The sequence below is a fragment of the Tenebrio molitor genome, chromosome 1, assembly GCF_963966145.1.
Source record: "Tenebrio molitor chromosome 1, icTenMoli1.1, whole genome shotgun sequence".
Lineage (NCBI taxonomy): Eukaryota > Metazoa > Arthropoda > Insecta > Coleoptera > Tenebrionidae > Tenebrio > Tenebrio molitor.
This window is the reverse complement of record NC_091046.1, coordinates 8404487-8424291: the sequence shown is the minus strand read 5'-3', so window position 1 is coordinate 8424291 and position 19805 is coordinate 8404487. Positions and strand designations below refer to the sequence as shown.

At 34.8% G+C, this 19805-nt stretch overlaps 1 protein-coding gene across 1 annotated transcript in view; it reads left to right on the top strand.

Annotated features, from left to right (window-relative positions):
- The first annotated feature begins 4159 nt into the window (after nucleotides 1–4159).
- Galk (N-acetylgalactosamine kinase) overlaps nucleotides 4160–19805 on the top strand; it is a 33588-nt gene continuing 17942 nt past the window's right edge. The window contains exons 1-5 of the mRNA XM_069042105.1: nucleotides 4160–4389; nucleotides 4450–4617; nucleotides 11672–11873; nucleotides 12973–13081; nucleotides 19126–19283. Of these exons, the coding sequence (XP_068898206.1) occupies nucleotides 4259–4389; nucleotides 4450–4617; nucleotides 11672–11873; nucleotides 12973–13081; nucleotides 19126–19283 (768 nt within the window). The 5' untranslated portion in view covers nucleotides 4160–4258. The remainder of the gene's footprint in view (nucleotides 4390–4449; nucleotides 4618–11671; nucleotides 11874–12972; nucleotides 13082–19125; nucleotides 19284–19805) is intronic.

Sequence of the window (19805 nt, the reverse complement as noted above, 5' to 3'; positions counted from 1 at the left end):
TGTATAGCAGAATGTAAGAATTGTATACAGTGAATTTTTTTTTATCAATGAACCATATAGGGATTTACTTGGTATAAACGTTATGTCGTGTTAATGGTTTTTCTACTGCTAATTTGACAGATTCTGATAGTTTTCTTAAAATGTTATCACATTACATCAATGAATTTAATAATTTTAACCCATTTTTGAATTTCATTAAAATTAGTAGGCCGTGTCCACTGACATAAATATGTACTTAAATTACGAAGCTCTAAAACTGAAAAGCAAACATTTTAATCCCTATTATTAAAAGATTTCCCAATTCAAAATATAAAAAAGGACCCAGGAAATAGTTATTTTTCTACTAGAGTTTGGAAAGCTTCAACATTGTAATACTAATTTGAGTTAGGAAAAGTGAAAAATTTCCTGCTAAGAGCGGAAATAATATTTCAACACTAAAAGTTCAATTTTGGTCGTTTCCTGGGATACGTAACGTGAAAACTGGTATTTAATTGAGACAAAAGCTTAAACGCCTTCACAATTTTTCATTAATAAATTGTTTCTCTATGGTAACGAAAGCAGAACAATTTTGATTTTGCTTTTTAATTTAGAAATAATTAATAGTATATTAAAAATATCCAAATTTTATGTATTTTCCAAACTCCAGTAGAAAAAATCATGTGTGCAATTCGTAGGAAAAGTGTTTTTTCCGTACTCGACTCGTTTTTAATCTCGACTTCGTCTCGATTAAAAATCCCGCATCACGTACGGAAAAAAATCACTTTTCCTAACTTATTGCACAAATAGCTATTGTGTATCAAGGCCCAAAAAGTGCATCTTTTTTGTCCGAATCTGGGTTTTCTAGTCGAGGCGAGCCGAGTAATTGTAATCTATCTGCTAGTTTAAAAAATATTCCAACTTTGTTCCAAAATTGATTTGAATATTTTCATCAAAACAAAAGTTAACAGGGGGTACAATTTTTACCATGCAATTCCCTATGGCAACAGTTAAAAAAACGCACTGTATACCTTTTGGGGCCATTGTGTGTGTGTATATTTCTTGGAAACCTCGTAAAGAATTAAGTAAGTTCAAAGTGTGAAAAATAATAAAGTTTATATCATGTAAATCCCTATGGTTCATTGATAAAAATTCACTGTATAGATTTGCATATATTAAGTACATACGTAGGTATACAGGGTGTAATCAAAATAGGCGAAAATATTTTAAGCCATAAACCACCAAGACATTTGAAGACGATTAGCGATGGCTGAAATTGCGTATTTAAAAATTCAAAATTCACCTCATTCCGGCCCGTGGTCGACGCTAATGTAGAACAAACGAAAGCGAAATGGTAAAAAAGCTACGAAAACGATTACCACGCAAGAAATTTGATACTGACACTGAGTTGTGTCGAAAAAACGGACAAAACACTTTTACTTTTAGAGGATAGTGTTCCCATTTCTAATTTGGTTTTACTACCAGCCCTGTTGTGAGGGAGTTAAATACCGTGACAATAGGCAACTGCCGCCATAAATCCTAGGACTGTAAAAGAAGGTCTGTTGTCTGACCAGGCTACGTCTATTGCCAAAACCACAACCCCAGCCCCTAATAATTACAATTGCACTGCCATAATATGTAGTTATTTATGTACATATTAAGGACATAATCAGGAGATTATGGCACGAGGGAATGTTTAAAGCCCGAGGAACAAGGGTTTTTAAATTTTTTAAACTGTCAGCTAGAACAGTATCAAATTTTTATGACAATAATCAAAAGCGAAATGACAATAAAGCTTGAACTACATCGAATTTTTCAAAACTGACAGAAGTTTGATGTCCTACTTTTTTATTTTGATTGCAAGCTGTATAACGGGTGTTTTTTTAAATTTGGCGTCGAACTAGGCGTTGAACTGTCGATTGTGAACGCACTATACAGGTTACGGATCACGGAGCTGTTTAAATCTTTACGCTTTAACACGAGTGGTGCGATCTCAATCGACTCTCCAACGCCTACTTCGACGCCACCAAATTTAAAAAAACATCCTTTATATGTTGTTTGGGTCCCATCATTAGCTACTACATACCTGTATTTTACTAGGGGGCTTACACAAAGGCTGGACTCTTTTTCAACAAGGGCGGGAATCGATCGCAGATGACCCTCACCCGGGCATGCCGCAGACTGTTGTGACTGAAGAAAATGTCAAAAAAGTGGAAAATCTAATTTTGCAGGATCGTCGAATTCAGGTTCGGCAGATAGCTGACGAATTAAAGATTAGTACAGAACAAACAATTATTTGCATACGTGTAAAGTACGAGTATGCACAAAATGCTTACTCCGTTTGACAAACAACGCCGTGTTCAATTTTGGCGGCAATTTCTCGAGTTAATCGCTGATGAATAATTATTTCGATAGAAGTTTTCATCGCATAATAACCGTCGACGAAACATGGATTTACAAATATGACCCGGAATAATCAAAAATGGAATCGATGCAATGGGTAAAAAAAGGAGAAAAAGCGCCGCGGAAATGTAAACGCCATAGGGTGCAAGCCAAATTAATGGCTACAATTTTTTGGGATGCTGAGGAATTTTGCTAATCGACTACTTGCCAAAAAGAAGTTCAATGAATGCAGTTTATAAAGCTGATTGAATCACAAAGGTTTGAGGAGGTAAACTTAGCCGCGAAATTTTGCTGTTGCAAGTGTCATACGGCTGAAGTTGCATTACCGATGACAATTCAAAATCCCTACGTTTTGCCGGACTAGGCCGGCAACACATGTGTTTCTGGACGATTTCGAGATCTACAAACTACCGAATTCCCGTCGGAGGCACTAAATAGTTATTTGGAACACTAGTCCAGAAAATGATATTTTGCCAGTGTGAGTGGTATTGCGTAGCCAAGGCGCGTAGCCGCGGCGGAGCAACACGAGCACTAGCAAAATATTTTCTGGACGTGTAATTCACAAAAATTTTCATGCCTACAAATTTGAATCATTTCAAAAAGTAAAAATTATTATTAATTCATTCAACCAAAGTAACTTCTATGTCAAACTTTGTTGACATTTAAGAATCAATGCTGCTAACCCATTCTCTAGCGAATATTTAACCAAGGTCACTTTTGTAAGTACTAGGCCGGGAATTTAACGTTCCCGGCGGATTTTAAATCATGCAAAACCGTCGATAACGGCCGGCGACATGAAAAACAATTTATAATGTGAGTTTGCATATTACACATATTATTTTCTCCATTTTTGGAATATTTCTTTCCAGCGAAAGCTCCAGCTCTAAAGAAATAATAATAATACTGGACCATTGCATGCAGTAATTGTCACAATATCTAGCAATATTAAAAAAAAATCTCAAGTTTTGTATTCGCCGGTTCAATGGCCAACAGAGGTTTCTCTTGGCAAACATGTGAACCGTCATTTTATCGACCACCATTTTGCCTGCACATCGGTTGTAGGTCTCACACTGCGGCTAGGCTACTCCCCAGTAGATGATTCCACTGAGGTCTACTCGTCTACTAAAAAGTTGTCTTGAAATAGAGTAGAAGCAGAAGCAGAAAATTCCTTGAAAAAGCTGTCATTAATACAATTTAATTATTCCGCAAAGGAGGTTCTTCTCTTTTAGCTTTTCATTTTCTAATAAGTAACTAATAAATAACAAAGTCATTCTATTCAAAATGCATAAGTTGTTTTATTAGTTAATACTACAAGAAAACAAATAAATAAAAATTAACAGGAAACAACTTTCCATCCATAATTCGTTTTCTATCCTAATCAAGTAGGTATTTTACCTCTAGGATTGATAAACAATATGAAACAAACTCTCTATTTTAGTTTCTTGTCAGTATTTGAAACGTAAAAAATCTTACATTGGTCAAGTTTAATTAATCAAAATTCAAAGTGAATTTTAAAAAAATGCGAGAAGGAAAAAGTGAGATTATATTTGACCATTCACATGTTTTGACTGTATGAAATAAAAATGTGATAAAACTCGCAGCTTTAAATTTGCCGGTTGATTATCATCAATCTTGCCTCCACATCTTTATAGGTCTCACACTGCAACTCGGCCTGGTTCTCCTACTCCCCACTAGATGTCCCTGATGGTCCCACCTCGAACTAGCAAAACAATTCCCGGCATGAGATAAGGTAGGTTATGTTATTGTTGACGTGTAAAATGATAAAATCCCTTGAAAAACCTGCAATTATCACGATTTAATCATTCCACAAACTGACAAATTTCAACGACGACCTAAATTTTTGTTTGCTCTTTAAAAAATGTCAAATGCGAATAGCGACACCGTCCCCATTCGTGGGTTTCCGCAATCCGATCGTTCCCAAGAAGTAGACGCTAAATTTGCCGCTCGTTACAAGAAGAATCCGGATTTTTATATCCGTGTCCCCGGAAGGTAAGCGATTCATTTATTAAATATGCAATCAAGGGATTATCCGCGATTTTGCTTACACAGAGTCAATCTAATTGGGGAACATGTCGATTATTGCGGGTACGGAGTTTGTCCAATGGCTCTGGAACAGGACGTCTTCCTGGCGGTATCGGTAGAGAAGGACCCCATCCTGCGGCTGCACAACATGGACAAGCAGTATACCGATTTCGAGTGCAACTTAAAAAACTTTTCGTACGTTTTTTATTTTATTTAGTTTTATTTTTCTTTTAAACAATGAAAGTACTTTTACATTATTGTTTGTGTGGGGGCGGGACCAGATAAAAACAATCAATGCAGTCAACAAATAAGAGTAACAAAAATTCTAGTGACATACAGGAAATGAACCAAAGAACGATTTTGTGCCGGTATCCCCTAGTCGCAACACTGCCTACTCACAACAATCCCGTTTCCGGTTGCGCATTATCTTGCGAGGAATATTTTAATTGTAAAAGCGTTCTCTTGACATAGTCTGCATCTATCGAAAAATATTTTTTGGAGTTATCATCAGCAATGAATGAATATACTGCCAGAGTTGCTCAATAGCTTCATCGTTTAAATGGAGCGGAATCAAGCCCAGTACTACACTGTTCAACAGATCGAGAGATTCGTCCATTAGTGTCGAAATATTAGCAATTTCCGTTCTGATTCTGATCTTATCCAGTGTATTTTAACTTTATATTAAGGCGATGTTGTGCTTGCTATGAAACCAATTTTGTTTAAGTAGGCACTGTGTAAATATTTTGGGCATCTTTTTCACTGAAAGTGACGTAATCGAAATAACCCGATCTTGAGGTTTTCTATCATATATGATCAAAAGCGACTGTAAAAAAGATCTGAAAATCTAGAACTCAATTTCAACAAATCAGCCGTAAATGTGATTATTACGTCCAATACTTACGGTCTAATAGCACTGTAATTACAAATTCAAATTTAAGTTACCTCTTCGATGCTTCTGTTTTTCACTGCCGCTTATCATACATTTTTTGTGCAACCGTGCGCGAAACGAGCATTTCGCGTACGGCCTAAAACAGGCCGCGAAATCCAATTTCGCGGCCGTTGCTTTTAACGACTATTTTAAATTTGATACAAATCACGAGTTTCCATGTAATTCATGTTCATTCTAAAATAATTACTAATTTTCGGTTGCACAAAAAATGTTGTGTACACCTTGGCCGCGAAATCTTTTAACATCCTCGAAATTGTCCTATCTCGCCCACAAGCGGCCTCGGCGAGAATTTTTCTCTCGGTACGTTAAAGAATGATTTCGCGGCCTTAATATACAAAGAACTATTTTGAATCATACTTGACTTCTTTTTGATCTTCATTTTCATATTCGAAAAATGTATTTTTAATTTTATTAAAACAAAGATATTACCAATCTAGATTTAGAACTCGATTGGAGGTGCCATATTTCCATTGTGGAGTAGAAAATAACCTTGACAAGTGAAGTAGGTACTATTAAGGAATCGTATGTTTGGATGAGATGATTGTGAAGTTCATATTGTGCTTTGGACATGACGTCAATTACTCTTTAGAATAATCATGTCAATTGTTAGATAACATAACATAGGAAGAAGCGATGATTTCTGAATTGTTGTCAATAAGAGATTGGGTCAGGTACTACTGCTGATGAGTTCACGTTTTGTTCGAATGGCTGTGTAAATAGACAAAACCCCAGATAAGCTACGGAAAGTTCCCGTTGGATGCTTATGCTGCTAATTAAGTGGAGTTTTCACGTGTAGGTGTATGGCAACGACTAAGAGGGTCAGCAATATCTTGTAATCTTATCCGATTTTTCTCTCCAGCTAGATCGCAAACTTGATAAAACGGGTAGCGGAAAAATCAAATACACATTTTAAAAAAATTAGAAATGGAAAGTTACAATATTTTATAGGACCAGTTGGTAGATTCAGAGATTTTTAGTATTTTTCTTGGCGTTGACGGTGGAAAATTTTCGGTCTATTTACTGATTTTCTTCTATTTTAATTGGTGAGTAACGCAATGAAATCGCAGTTCAATCTAAAAATACGTAAACAGGCAAAAGTTTTGTTAAAAAATAAACATCAATAAATTTTAAGAAAATAAATTTATGAAAATAAATTTAGAATTTATGTAAAAATATTTTGGAATCTAGTGATAAATTACATATCCTAATCTTTGACGAAAACGTTGGAATTAGTGCTAAGCTACATGATGGACATAACTTACAGTATAACTTTATGTATTATGTGATGTGCAATAATAATATATTATTCAATGAGCAGGTAATAATGGCTATTACTCGTGAGGAACATTTTGTGATTCATCTGAGCGAGTAATAGCCATTATCCGCGAGTAGAATACTATACTTTTTCTACGATTATGAAGAGAAATTGATTAATAAGTTTCATTATTAGACAAACTGCAACTGACGTTTTAACTATTACTTTGTATACTTGATACAATTCGATTGCATTAAAATTTGTGATTGGACTTCATAAACTAGTTGGTATGATATTTGCATTTTTGAAATTACATATTATTAAACGGGCCATGGGTAATGAATCCAATGAAAAACACTTTAATAATTACAGCATTATCCAGTAGGAGTAGAAAAAATTGTTTTTCTGTGTTGCTAAAGTTTCGACAGTCAACGATCCATTAACAAATAAACATTATCACCATTACGATAAGATTACCAAAACTGACTTATGTATTGATCTCTTGACTGCAAAACCTAATCAGTAATCACTAAATAGATAAAAAGAAAATAGACTGACAATACGATCCTTTCCTAGACTAGTTTGAATAGAAATACTGTTATTACAATGACAGCTGCCGTTATCACAATATGACTTCCATAATTTATGACGATCGTTATGGTATAAATATATTTGGCATAATTGTGTGCTGAATGCGATGAACTATTTCAACAAAATTATTTCTAAACTGTAGCATCATAGATTTAAAGTTTTCTACACTTGTATCAAAATAATTATGTAACGTTACCGTGCCAAGTTCATGTTGCAAAGATACAACACAATAGCATGAAAACGTGAAGTGGAAACTACCAAACCAAGACCGAAATTCGATTATTACAGTTCTGTTCTAATTTTCAAATACAAAGCAGAACTACCGCAGGTCACGTGTTTCCTTTGAATTTCCAGAAATTTGATACCTACAACGTGCCACCTAAAGACTAAAATCCAAGACCAAACGATTTATTAATTACGCTAACAACGAGATAACACCAGTGCGCAACTGTCGGAGTAACTCGACACTAATTGGCCGAGACTGTTGAAAATCAGAAGAATAATATTTCCAATTTGTACAGCGCCAAATTTACTACGTATAATACATTTTAATGACATTCTAGTTTTCAACATCAAAGGAATACATTTTGTGAAATATTGAAATAAAAGTCAATTCATATTTTCATTATAATTTCTCTCATGCCGCTGAAACCATGTGCGCTTGTTTGGGTCTTTGTTCGTGCAATCGAGGCCCGATTGTGCAGTAAGTTGTCTTGTTAGCGATTCAAAGAACTTGAAGAAGTTAATTAGGGTTCAATTTGTTGGAAATCGGGACTCCTCGATGCTAGTCGTCTTATTAGACTCGGACATGTCACTTTGTGGAGAATTTCTTTCAGGCTTTCCTGCATTTACCAAGGCTATCTTTTTTACTCGTTTTTTGTACGTCGTGGAGAATGGAAGGGCCCTTGCTTATTTTTATGATTAAATTAAACAATTAGATTTTATTTGCAAATAAACTCACCGGCAGAAAAAGCGGAACACCATTATTATTTAAAAATCTATCGTCCCGGTGTGTGGTTGCTCTTTTTCGACCAGATCCAGGTCTTCTTGTGTACTGACAAATCTCTTGAAACCTTCTAACAGCTCTGAGACCACTAGCAAGAGGAGCCTCAATAGCATTAGCTGCATAACGGAAACAACAACAGTCTTCAACCAAAGCTACTGCTCTGGCAATATTTACACCAGCTAGAGGCATTTTTTTACTACTTAAATTCGAAGTTAACAACAATAAAAAATAAATATTATAAAATTGGTAAATTTACGAAAAGAAGATTTTTAAGCAAAAAATTTGTTTTTATGCGAAATTGCTAATAAAATAGCCTATGCTAATGCTCAAGGTTATGTTTGCTATCATCGCCTCCTGGTCAAAATACATCAAAATAGGTATAATGGGAATAAATTTTATGTTGAATAATTAGTGTTCCGTTTTTTTTGCCGGTGAGTTTGAAAGAATTTTTGTAGCCACATATTTTTGTCATGAAAAATAAGTTAAAACGTATTTTTTCCACATTTGCAAGTATGTATGTTTTTGGACATGTGAGTAATATGCTCTAATAATATCTGTGTTGAGAATGAATCAAAGTCATAATAAACCATGTTGTAAATTTCGCCAGAGATTTATCGTCTATTTTTAGGAGAAAGTAATAAATGTAAACACTGTTTTCTCATTTTGCATCTAAATCTGGAAGTGATTAATATGATTAATGATTTCTTTCGTACATATTTCTCCTACACCTTGTAAGATTTTATTCAAGGAAGCGTGTTAACACAAAAAATGCATTATGCTTTCATTTATAAGAGAATATTTTTTCAAATAAAATCTAAGCTAATTAGCGTTAGCTTTGTGTTAGTTTAAAGGCAGAGTTGTTGAACAAACTTAAATACGCTTCAAATGTTTTCGACTTTATCGTCAAAAAGCGAACACGCAAAGCAACTCTCAAAAATAATTGATCATTTCATTTCTTTTCACAGTTGGCGTTGCAGAGTCGATTGTGAACGTATCACTCGTCAATCTGCAAACAGCGCACATTTAAGCTGATCCGTGATCCGTAATCCGTGGTGCGTTCACAATCCACTCTTCAACGCCAACTGAGAAATTTAAATGAACACCCGATACATTCAAAACAAACTCAGAGGGACGCTGTCGCAGTGTAATAATAATAGATAAAGTATAAAACGAAAAAGATGTTTTGTATTTCTCACAGTCCTTCCTGATAATACCGGAAGAAAATTCAAAATTCATTGCTTGAGCCATCACAATTCTAATAAACTAATTTAGCGAATTTTTTCTTGCCGCCGAAATGTACATATCTAGAAGTATTACAAAACTTCAAACTCTCTTCTCGAGTTTTGTATGATAATAACTGCCTTTTGGACTCCTCCAAACTTCTCATTAAATGTAAATTTCCCTGTTGACTGAGATTGTTATTTTAACCTTGATTCGGCTCCGCTTATTCGGTTGTGACGTACTGAAATTCATCTTTCTTTTGTTTTCTCAAATATTCTATTAACTTTTACAAGAACCGAATTTCTTTTGCAACTTGCTGGCTGTGTTTAAGCACTAACTAACAAATATTTGATCGAGTCTGCGAACTTGTTGAAATCGAACAGTTCGAAACTTCTATTTACCTCTACTATTAGTACATCCATAGACATATGCAAGACAATTTAGTGTAAACATGAGGTAAGTTGTTAGACTTGTTTACAGAGACTCAATTATGTACAGGGTGATTCAAGTTTTACTGTCCGCACGATGAACCCTATTAAAAAATTAGTAAAAATTACGAAACTTTAGGGTTACATTCCCTTCATGACCAAAAAAAAAATTTTTCCGTGCACGCTCATAATTCACAATTCATTCAAAGAACATATTTATGGAATTAGCATCAAAAGAAAAGGATTAGTTTTTGAATTATTCCAATTTTAACATTAGCAGCGAAAAACAATTAAGATTTACAAGTGCAGTGTCATCAATAAATACCTCTTTGTTGGGCAACATCTGTTGAGAACTTTTCTAGTAATTCTTTAGTCCCTTAAGGATACCATAAATAACCCACGTCAACCTCTATTGTTGAACTGACCGCCCAATTTAATAATAAATCATAGGTAAATTTTGCACTTTAATATCGAATTCCATTTATTGCAAAAACCGGTGATGCTTTCATGATTTTAATAACATCAAATTTTTCCTAAATGTTTGAAAGGACTCTCAGTGAAAAATTATGTAAATTCAACGTGGAAACGCTGCAAGCATTCGGGGCACTTTTCCAAATTCCGTAATATTATCGGAAATTTTTGTATTATGAAACAAAAATGTTATGTAATTATGTTATTAATATAAAGTTATTTATTTTTAAATACCAATTCTCTCTACAGTAATAAATTAAAGTACTCACCACTTCACAAATAAATTCATTCATTAGTCCAGCAAAATTTCGTAATCCTAAACGTTCTCAAAATTACATTAAAAGAGCTGTATTCCTTTTTCAGTAATTTAAAATGTGCTTTTTCTTTAAATCGATCTAATCATGCTTTCGATATAACTTCCGAATTTTTTCACTCCACTCTAAGGCAAGTAAAACGAATATCAACGAGATGATTATGTTGAAGGGGGGATGTCCATGACACATGCATAAACATATCTGCCTTACATTTTTCCCACATAAGTTGAGTGAATTTATAGCTGTTAAAACGCATCCCAAAGAATTCAAGTAAACATATTTTACTACCATTCATTTTGATCTCGACGTTGTTTGTTTAAAATACACATAATCGTTTAATCCACTTTTTAATCATGCCACACTCTTATTTTTAAACCTATTTCTGCGACTTTTATCAGTTCTCGTTTTACCATTGGTTACTGAGAGCTTTCGGACGCAAACATTCTTCAGGGAAAGAATGTCGCGCTAGAACTTTGCCACTAAGAAATTGCTTTTCTACATGACGGCGTATCGAAACTGGGACTTGTGTGACAGAATGCCGACTACAAACTATTTCTTTGAAAAAAAGTGCAACTTTTGGTGGCATAAATGAAGAATTTTTGTTACTTTGCATGACTTTGCATAGAAATTCGTCAGATTTTTTAGAGAAATAATTTCTTCTAAAATTTAAAAATGTTAGGTACATCTGTTTCTAAAGCTCTTTGTTGTCTGACCTACCAGTGTTTGTCCTCGTACTCCACTTGTGTTACTTGTATTGATTCGTTACTAAAAACCAAAGCATTGTCTTGGCCGCGTAGGTGTTAACTTTTTGTTGTTTCATCTCGTTTAATCTTGTCTTGCCGCCACATTCTCCTACTATATTAAATTAAGCCCACTTACTAAAGAACTTTGGAACGTAACAAGATTAATTAGTCTGCGAACGACATGAAATTTCCCCAAATCAACCTGATCAAATTGAACCTATTTAATTTTATCGATTACCTATTAATAATTTACGTTTCGTTTCCTCCTAAGGATATCCGTCGGAGACGGAGCACCCGAGTGGCATCAATATTTCCTGTGTGGAATTAAGGGAATTTTTGATATTTTGCCTAAGGACGTGGATTTCAAAGGTATGAACGTTGTGGTTAGTGGGAAGGTTCCCCTGAGCGCCGGTCTTTCCAGCAGCAGCGCCCTCGTTAGCGCTGCAGCCCTGGCAACTGCTCATGCACACAATGTGAGTACATATATGTGGATTTTGTACATTTTTTACAGGATATAATACACAGTTAAATGTAGTTTGGTTGTTAATTAAACCGTTGAACTATGCTTCACAGAAGAAACTTCAGATCTTCAGAAACATAGTAAACTTCTAAAAGTGAAGTATGCAAGTTTTCTGTCGTTCATCATGCGTTTCGGTGGCTTTCAGTTTCGCCTTGTTTCGTAATTAAGACATGATAGGTCATAGTTGCGGGGAAAACAGGTTGTTCATTGTTTTTAATCATCATTTAGATTGCTCTTTCTTGATTAAACGGGTGTTGTACAAGAATGGCTATATAAGAGAAAGCCACGAGAAAATTGTTTTTGTTGTAAGAATGCCGAACCGGCATTGATTATCTTTAATAACACCAAACAAGCGGTAAAAACATTCAGATACGCGTCTTTCACTAATAGCGTTTGTTTATTCTCAGTGAATGTTTGCAATTTTTGCTTGCTTTGTAGAAGTGAGTCTTTTTGTGCTGAGTCCAGAGATTGAACACCGAGACGAAGTCGAGGTCGCAACTGGGCGATTTTTTTTGTTAACGATTGCCCTACCTTTCTTAAAATCTGTTTCTTTGTCCTTCTACCCTTCACTTTGCCTTGATATTTTTTCTTTAAAAAAACACGAATTATTTACTTGTTACCTTAGAACCCTTCTTCTGGCACAGGCGCACTCTGACACAAATTATTCAAATTATTGTATGAATTAGCTTGATTAATATACAAATACACAAAACATGAAGGGTTGCCGAGAACTCATCCCGCTGTAATTTGGAGAATGTATAGACTGGTCTCAATTATGTAAATTATACAATGGATCAATGGTTGGAGAACGAGATGTTGGCTGTTAGTCAAAATAATTTCAGGGAGTAAGTTTGCGATAATAAATTTCTCCGTCGACTGTAAAGCATTCGAAAGAAAATTGATACAGACAGTCAGTTAGGGTTGAAAAAATACGTCACACTTCCATATCGATATTGTCTAGGATTCGAGCCGACCACGGGAGACAAAACGTTGCACCTTATCTACAAAATGACTAGCCCCATTTGAATATTTACGTGTTCATAATATTTCAGTTCCCAATGTCCAAAGAGAAGATTGCGAATTTGTGTGCCGAATGTGAACGTTATATCGGTACTCAGGGAGGCGGAATGGACCAAGCTATCGCTTTTTTAGCCACCGAGGGTAAGTTATCCGTTATATGTTTGTGATTGTGTTAAGTTATGAATTATTTATGAGCGCATTCCCACGAATCCTTCCCTAGGAAATCTATCGGCCGAATCTATTTCACAGTGATCGGTGCGCGCCCCCGCCTTTGTCTCCAGATTAGCTTCTGGAGCTTTCGGGACAGTCTCGCTGATTCGTTTGTGACTGTCATTGCTGGGATGATTAATGCAGACGAAGCTTATTAAAGCAACTGTCAAACTTCAAAAATTAAACGGTCTGAGCGTGTTCCGGGCGGGACAAATCATTATTAATTTTGATGGGGGCGGCGGAGACACCGGTCTCTTTCATTTTTATTATCACAAAATATATTATGAAAGTTCACAGTTTAACGAAAACTCGCCGCTTTTCACGCTACAGCAGATTTTCGGGACATACGAAATTCAGGCGTATTTCCTGAAGCTGTAAAACAGGTTGGCAGCCAGTATATGTTATGCACAGTTCACAAAACAACGCCAAATTTCTTGCTGGACGTTCGTTTTAAATTATTGAACACTGACAACTTGTGCTTCATCCCAGAACAGAGAATTGCGGAATTTAAGACCAGTTTCAGACAGAAATTATCAGACTTAATGGCCGTGTCAGGCGTCTATAATTTATGGGGAAATTTTGAGAAATCATCTGTTTTATGTAGATATCATTCCGGTATTTTATGACGAAGGTTTTCTATATCTCTCTGGACCAGGTGAATCTTGGAATGTCGTGACGTTGCGACGTGGTCACGTATCTCATTAAAACTAACTTCGTTAAAGGAAAATTGAGTACTGGGGATGTCAAAATGCATAAAATTCCAGAAAATATTTTCTTGCGAGATTGCGAGTTGGTTTATTAGCTTTTTTGCAGTACGGATGAAATAATCCGGGGATTAGTGGAGATGTACTACGTTTTTAGTAATTTTTCTTTTGCTGTTTATTTGCACAACGTGTCTTAAATTTAATGAGAAGGCGCAGGTAATTTTGTAATCTTGGGATATTTCCGGATTTGGGCGAGAAATAAATGTCATTGCAGCGAAATAAAAATTTTCCATGACGAATAGAGCTAGGAAAACGTGTTACTATTTTAGGAAATTACTTTAATTATTTATGAATTTTTGATGATGGAGCTAGTCGAACCTGTTTAAATTATTATTATTTTTGAACTAAAACAATAGAAAACACTTTTCTCGTTATTCAAATGAAGGAAAATCATAAAATATTCATCTGTTTATTTGCCTCAATCGAAGGACAATAATATTAATGTCAGAGAGTAAATATTATATTTCGTCATTTTGCCAAAGGATACGCAGTACATTTACATAGTCAAATAAAATAATAATAATAATAATAACAGTACTCGGTTGTTGATTAATTTTATTTATTTTTTTTTATTTTAAATGATTTTTGTTTGATCCTTTCTAAATTAGAAAAAAAATTATTATCACTTTTTTGTTCGACACTGTCAGAATTTGAGAATTTTCTCCTATGTGAACGGATTTTGATAAATGTCACAACTTGTCAAAACGAAACGTCAAGCTAATTTTAAAGGTTTTAAGCGATTTGGAGCCTTTAAGGGGCTCGTCGAACAAAAAAACGTTGTATTCAACTCGTTTGTGTGTAAATTGGGCCTTTTTTGGCACGCGTGGGCCATTTTAAAACGCGTTTTAAAATGGCCCACGCGTGCCAAAAAAGGCCCAATTTACACACAAACTCGTCAAATAAACTACTATTTTAAAACTATCGTAAGATAACTTTCAAAACTACGAAAAAGGATCTGTAGTTGTACAATTTTTTTGAAAAGTTCTTTAAAGTGAAATATTTTATTCAAACTCCTAATTGAGACAATTAAAATAAAATTGGCAATTCGTTTCTAAAATTTTGCATTTATTAGTTGACGAAATCTCAGGGACAATAAATAATGAACCACCCTGGTAGCAATGTTTCATTTTTCTGCATTTTATACAGTGTACTGATCTTTGTTTTTATTTTTTAATACACTATTATGAAATGTTTTTCTGTTATCCTATTAATTCTTTAATCTATCAATGTTAAGGTGTCGATTTTAAGCTCTCAATTCCGTCGCACTCATGGTTGTAAACAATAATATTTGTCCAATCTTTTGATTAAAATTATTTATAGCAGGATATTTTTCTAATTCTAATTTAGTAATCTTCTTGATCATTCTTTTTTGTAGAGGTAGTAAATGGGAAGGTTACATATTTCATTATTTTCCTTTGTTGAATTATAAATGGCCTTAAAGAAATTAAATCCTCTCTCTGTGTGTTTTATATTCTGAAAAACATTGGTAAAAACTCTTGGTTCCCGACCAGATTTTTTTATATAATCAAGTTTACAAAATGGAAATCATTGAACATATTTTAAAATATCGTTTATTATTTGTTGCGAAAATGATAGATCCAGAAATCTATTTTCTGTTATTTTTCTCTGAAACATGCAAACTTTTAATTTTAAAAGAGAATATTAGCGTAGCATCATTCACCATTTTAAACTACTGTACAAAAGCTTGAAGTCATGGATTTGGTTACTTTTTGAAATTGATATAACCAACCATAAGAATGATGTTAAAAAAAAAATTGTAAATCTTTTTTCACTGCTCGTGTCGACATTCTATATTTAAAGATCCACCGATTGTGATAACTTAAAACGACGCACTTTTGGGTTAAAAAATAATTTTGCGAAATATGTATTTCTGAGATTTAGGAATTTTATGATTTCCAAAAAAATTGCCACAGAAAAAAATACTTGCAGCTGTAGCTGTAAACTAATCCAAATGTGTGAAAACTACTTGAACATTTTTTATTTGTTTATTTTTTCGAAAATAAACCTAAAGTAGGTACTCTGCAGTAGACGAGCAAAAATTTAATTCCGTTTTGATGTCCTATTATTTTGGTTATTTCATAATTGAAACAAGAGAGGGGTGGAATGCGTCCTGATACATCATCCACTGCATGAAAAAGCAGAATCGGGGAAAGTAAAAGGGCTTAGTGAACAGAGCAACCTGGCCGACTATCATCCATTGACCATTTCACGGTCTATAGCTTAAAGCTTTGGAAGCTTGCGTATATCAGAGAATCGGCAATTTGTTGAGCGACTTCAAAAGCTTCGGCGAGTATGCAGAGCCAATGACACGAAAGCTCTCGCACTCTGTACACACTTTTGATAGGCTCATTTGACGTCAACACCAATAATTATTTTGTTTAGTTTAATTAAAAAACTGAAAGTGTTTGCTCATCTCATTCTGTTCGTGTGTGGTTAATTTTGAAGCGCTTCGGAAACAATTCCAAAAATTCCGTCAACTTTTCTCGTTCTCAAAGAGTTACTGCGGTAATTTGTTAGAAAACCTTGGTCACAATCCACTTCGCAACCCTCGTGAGGCTAACTAAACCACGAAGAGCTATCGGCTTATTTGCTCGTCGCTTTCGCCATCGTAATTATTTATCTTGATTTATTCATACTGTCAATTCTGATAGTTTTACTTCACATAATAAATTTTGGAAATTATGTAGAAGGGAGGCTGTAAATCTCAATTATTCCGCAATAAATAAAACGAAAATTAATTTTAAGACGTGTCGGTCAAAAATAAACAAAATATTTCACGTAAAATAAACCTCCTAAATTTACACAGGTTTTATACGAATCCGAAAGATTTATTGTATCGGGAGATTCTTTCGTCGTAAAATTTTCAACGAAATTCATAAAACATTATCGTGCACAAGATTTGGGAAAGATCTTACTATTTATAGAGATTACAATGTTGCCTGGCCAGAAGTATTTAAAACCTCTCGATGATAAATTCACCGAAATTACTCTTGCCGAAAGAAATAAATATGCTGAAAATGTTGCAAATCTGAAAGGAACGAATATTTTCGTGGAACAACGTGCAGGCCTCAGCCATACTTTTATTTTTCGAATATTGAATTTTAAACTGAAATTCTAAATTAACATTATTCATGGATTCATAATTTTTTGCACATTTTGTGCGCAACGATTGAATAGCGAGGTCTCCACACGAATGGCTCATTTGTGCAATTCTTATTATTTTATTTCGTGAGATAAACAACAAATATTTATGTAGTAAAATCAGATGACGCAAATTTAATACAAGATAGTTCTGTTCCTACAAAGAAGCAAATGAATAAATTCAAATAATTTTATTTCCAAACAGACACTGATAGTGATATATCTGATGTGAGAAAAAATTCTCCAGACGTTATTGCAATTTTTTTTGTGGTAGTACCGGCTACTATAGTACTTTCCACAAACACTTTACCGTTGCTGCAACTTTTCCTGCTGAAGTAATTGCAGGAAATGTTCGAGAGTTTTTGTGTCCCTACTCAAATATTTCAAGAATCCTTTCCAGATCCTTTCCAGAAGTCACTTGTCGAATGCAATTTTCATTTGGTGAAAATCGATACCATAGCATGTTTAATTTCAATTCAATTGCAAACATATTTGCGGTTTAACATAAATAGTAATGTAGTAAATTTGATTGGAGATGAAATTAATTACAACTAAATTGCGTAATCTTTAGCAAATTGCTGACATTGAATACATTCAAGTACGGGGTGATCAACAATGACTGAGTCTGTTGGTAACAATGAAATTTGGCAAATTTAAAATTTACCAACGAAGGTTAATTTTTGTAATAGTATAAACATAACCTGCATAACCAAGAATGTTTTTAATGTCATCTCAAGTTAAAAAATCCGGTCAGTGCGTGGTCAGTGGCAATTACTAGACAAAAATCACCAGTATTTTCAATTGTTTCATTGCCAACAGACTCAGTCATTGTTGATCACGCTGTACGTACATGCTATTCAACCGCAATTATGTCTGCATAAATTATTAACAATCCGACCATGTACAACTGCAGTAATACTTATACCTGGATGTGTCACTAACCGCTGCATAATTACCTAGTTATAATTTTACGTAACCACCGCAGCCCCTATTCAGATGATCCTTTTGAAATTAATTATGCCATTATGCAACAGCTTCTATTTTTATATTTAATCAATCTACGTGTACCCACACACGTTGGAACACACATTGGAACACGTGCTTACCATTTTCCAGCCGGAAGATTTTATTTCAGATTCTTCGAACAAGAGACGTAAGAAAAGTAGCAATTTGAAATTTGCTACACACTTGAGATTTTATTTTTCTGGAGAGTTATAAATTTAATGACCGGAAATAAATACAAGAGGTAATAAATTTTTAATGTGTCGAATCACGCCCACCAACAGATTAAAATGGATGACACACTTTCAACACGTAAATTTTCATACAAACTTTCCACTTCACAAATTCGATCTTTCGAGATTTAAAAATAATGTTGGCGGTGATCCGTGTGTGAGCCGGGTTATGAGATATTGACGCCCTTGAGTAAACTTGCACCTGATCTTTTATTATTTTCTTGGGCTAAAACTCCCTCCAATAAGGGCAAAATTGAAAAATCGGTTTTTATACGACAGTCAAAAAAGCTGTGGTACATTTTATCATTATTAATGAGCGTGAAAAAAATGCCGTAATATATCATTATTTCACTCTGGCGTTATGGAAAACATAAGAAACTCGTGAAATTGCGCACTCGGCTGCGCCTCATTTGTTCCAACTTTCCATTCCTGAAAAAGAGTACTACTTTTTACGTAAATTACTAATATTGCAATTAATAATAATAATACTGAAAACCTTGTAATTTTTCATTAATAACACTACTATAAAACTCTGTAGCATATTTTCTTCTGTGAAGCAAATTACCACTGACACCCCATTTGGCGCCTTTGCAAGCAGCTCTTGATAAGTCATGTCTCGATTATTGTATTTCATGACAAGACTCGTAATAAATAAATTTGCTTTGAGAAAAGAAGGAACGGTAGGGAATTGTGGGATAAAACAAGAGCAAAAGATGTGAATGAATTTAACTTTTGTGTTGGTATTGGTAGCGTCTTGAAAATAGGAAAAAAAATGCCCTTTAGGCTTGGATAATTATATGGTTGGTATTTGCAGGTTGTGCCAAACTTATTGAATTCGGTCCCTTGAGGTCCACCGATATTACTCTGCCTGGAGGAGCCGTGTTTGTCATTGCCCACAGTTTGGCAAAACTCAACAAAGCAGCAACTGCGGATTTCAACTGCAGAGTCGTCGAATGTCGACTCGCCGGCCAGGTAAGCCCGTTTCGATTTTTCCTTCTTCCGTTCCAAATCGATCCTCGCCTCATGTAATATTTATAGGCAAATAGTCGTTTCAGCTGTTCTTTGCGCTCCTCTCCGCCACCACCTGAGCCGACAGCTAAATAACAAGCTGAAAAATAAATAACTTAATCAAGCGAAGGTCGAAAGGTCGCAACGGAAATTACACGAATGTTTTGCACTTGGAAAACCGCACTCTTGCACCATTCGGTGGCGTATTTACAAACGATTTTCATTTTGGCCCCGGCGGAATTCCCCACGGAATTAGAAAGCTAGCTGAAATTGCGTGTCGGGATCAGGAACGTGATTTAAATCTGTTTGACCGATGGGATGTAGGTAACTGAAAAAGAGATTTGGGTGAGGGACGCTCGCTTAACGTGAGAACATTATTGTAGGGTTGCTTCGCCCCGAGATGTATTCTCAAGCTGAAGCCTTTAAATATCGAAGAATCATATTTTATTAGGGAAAGGCCAAAAAAGTCGGGACCCAGTTCGTCGG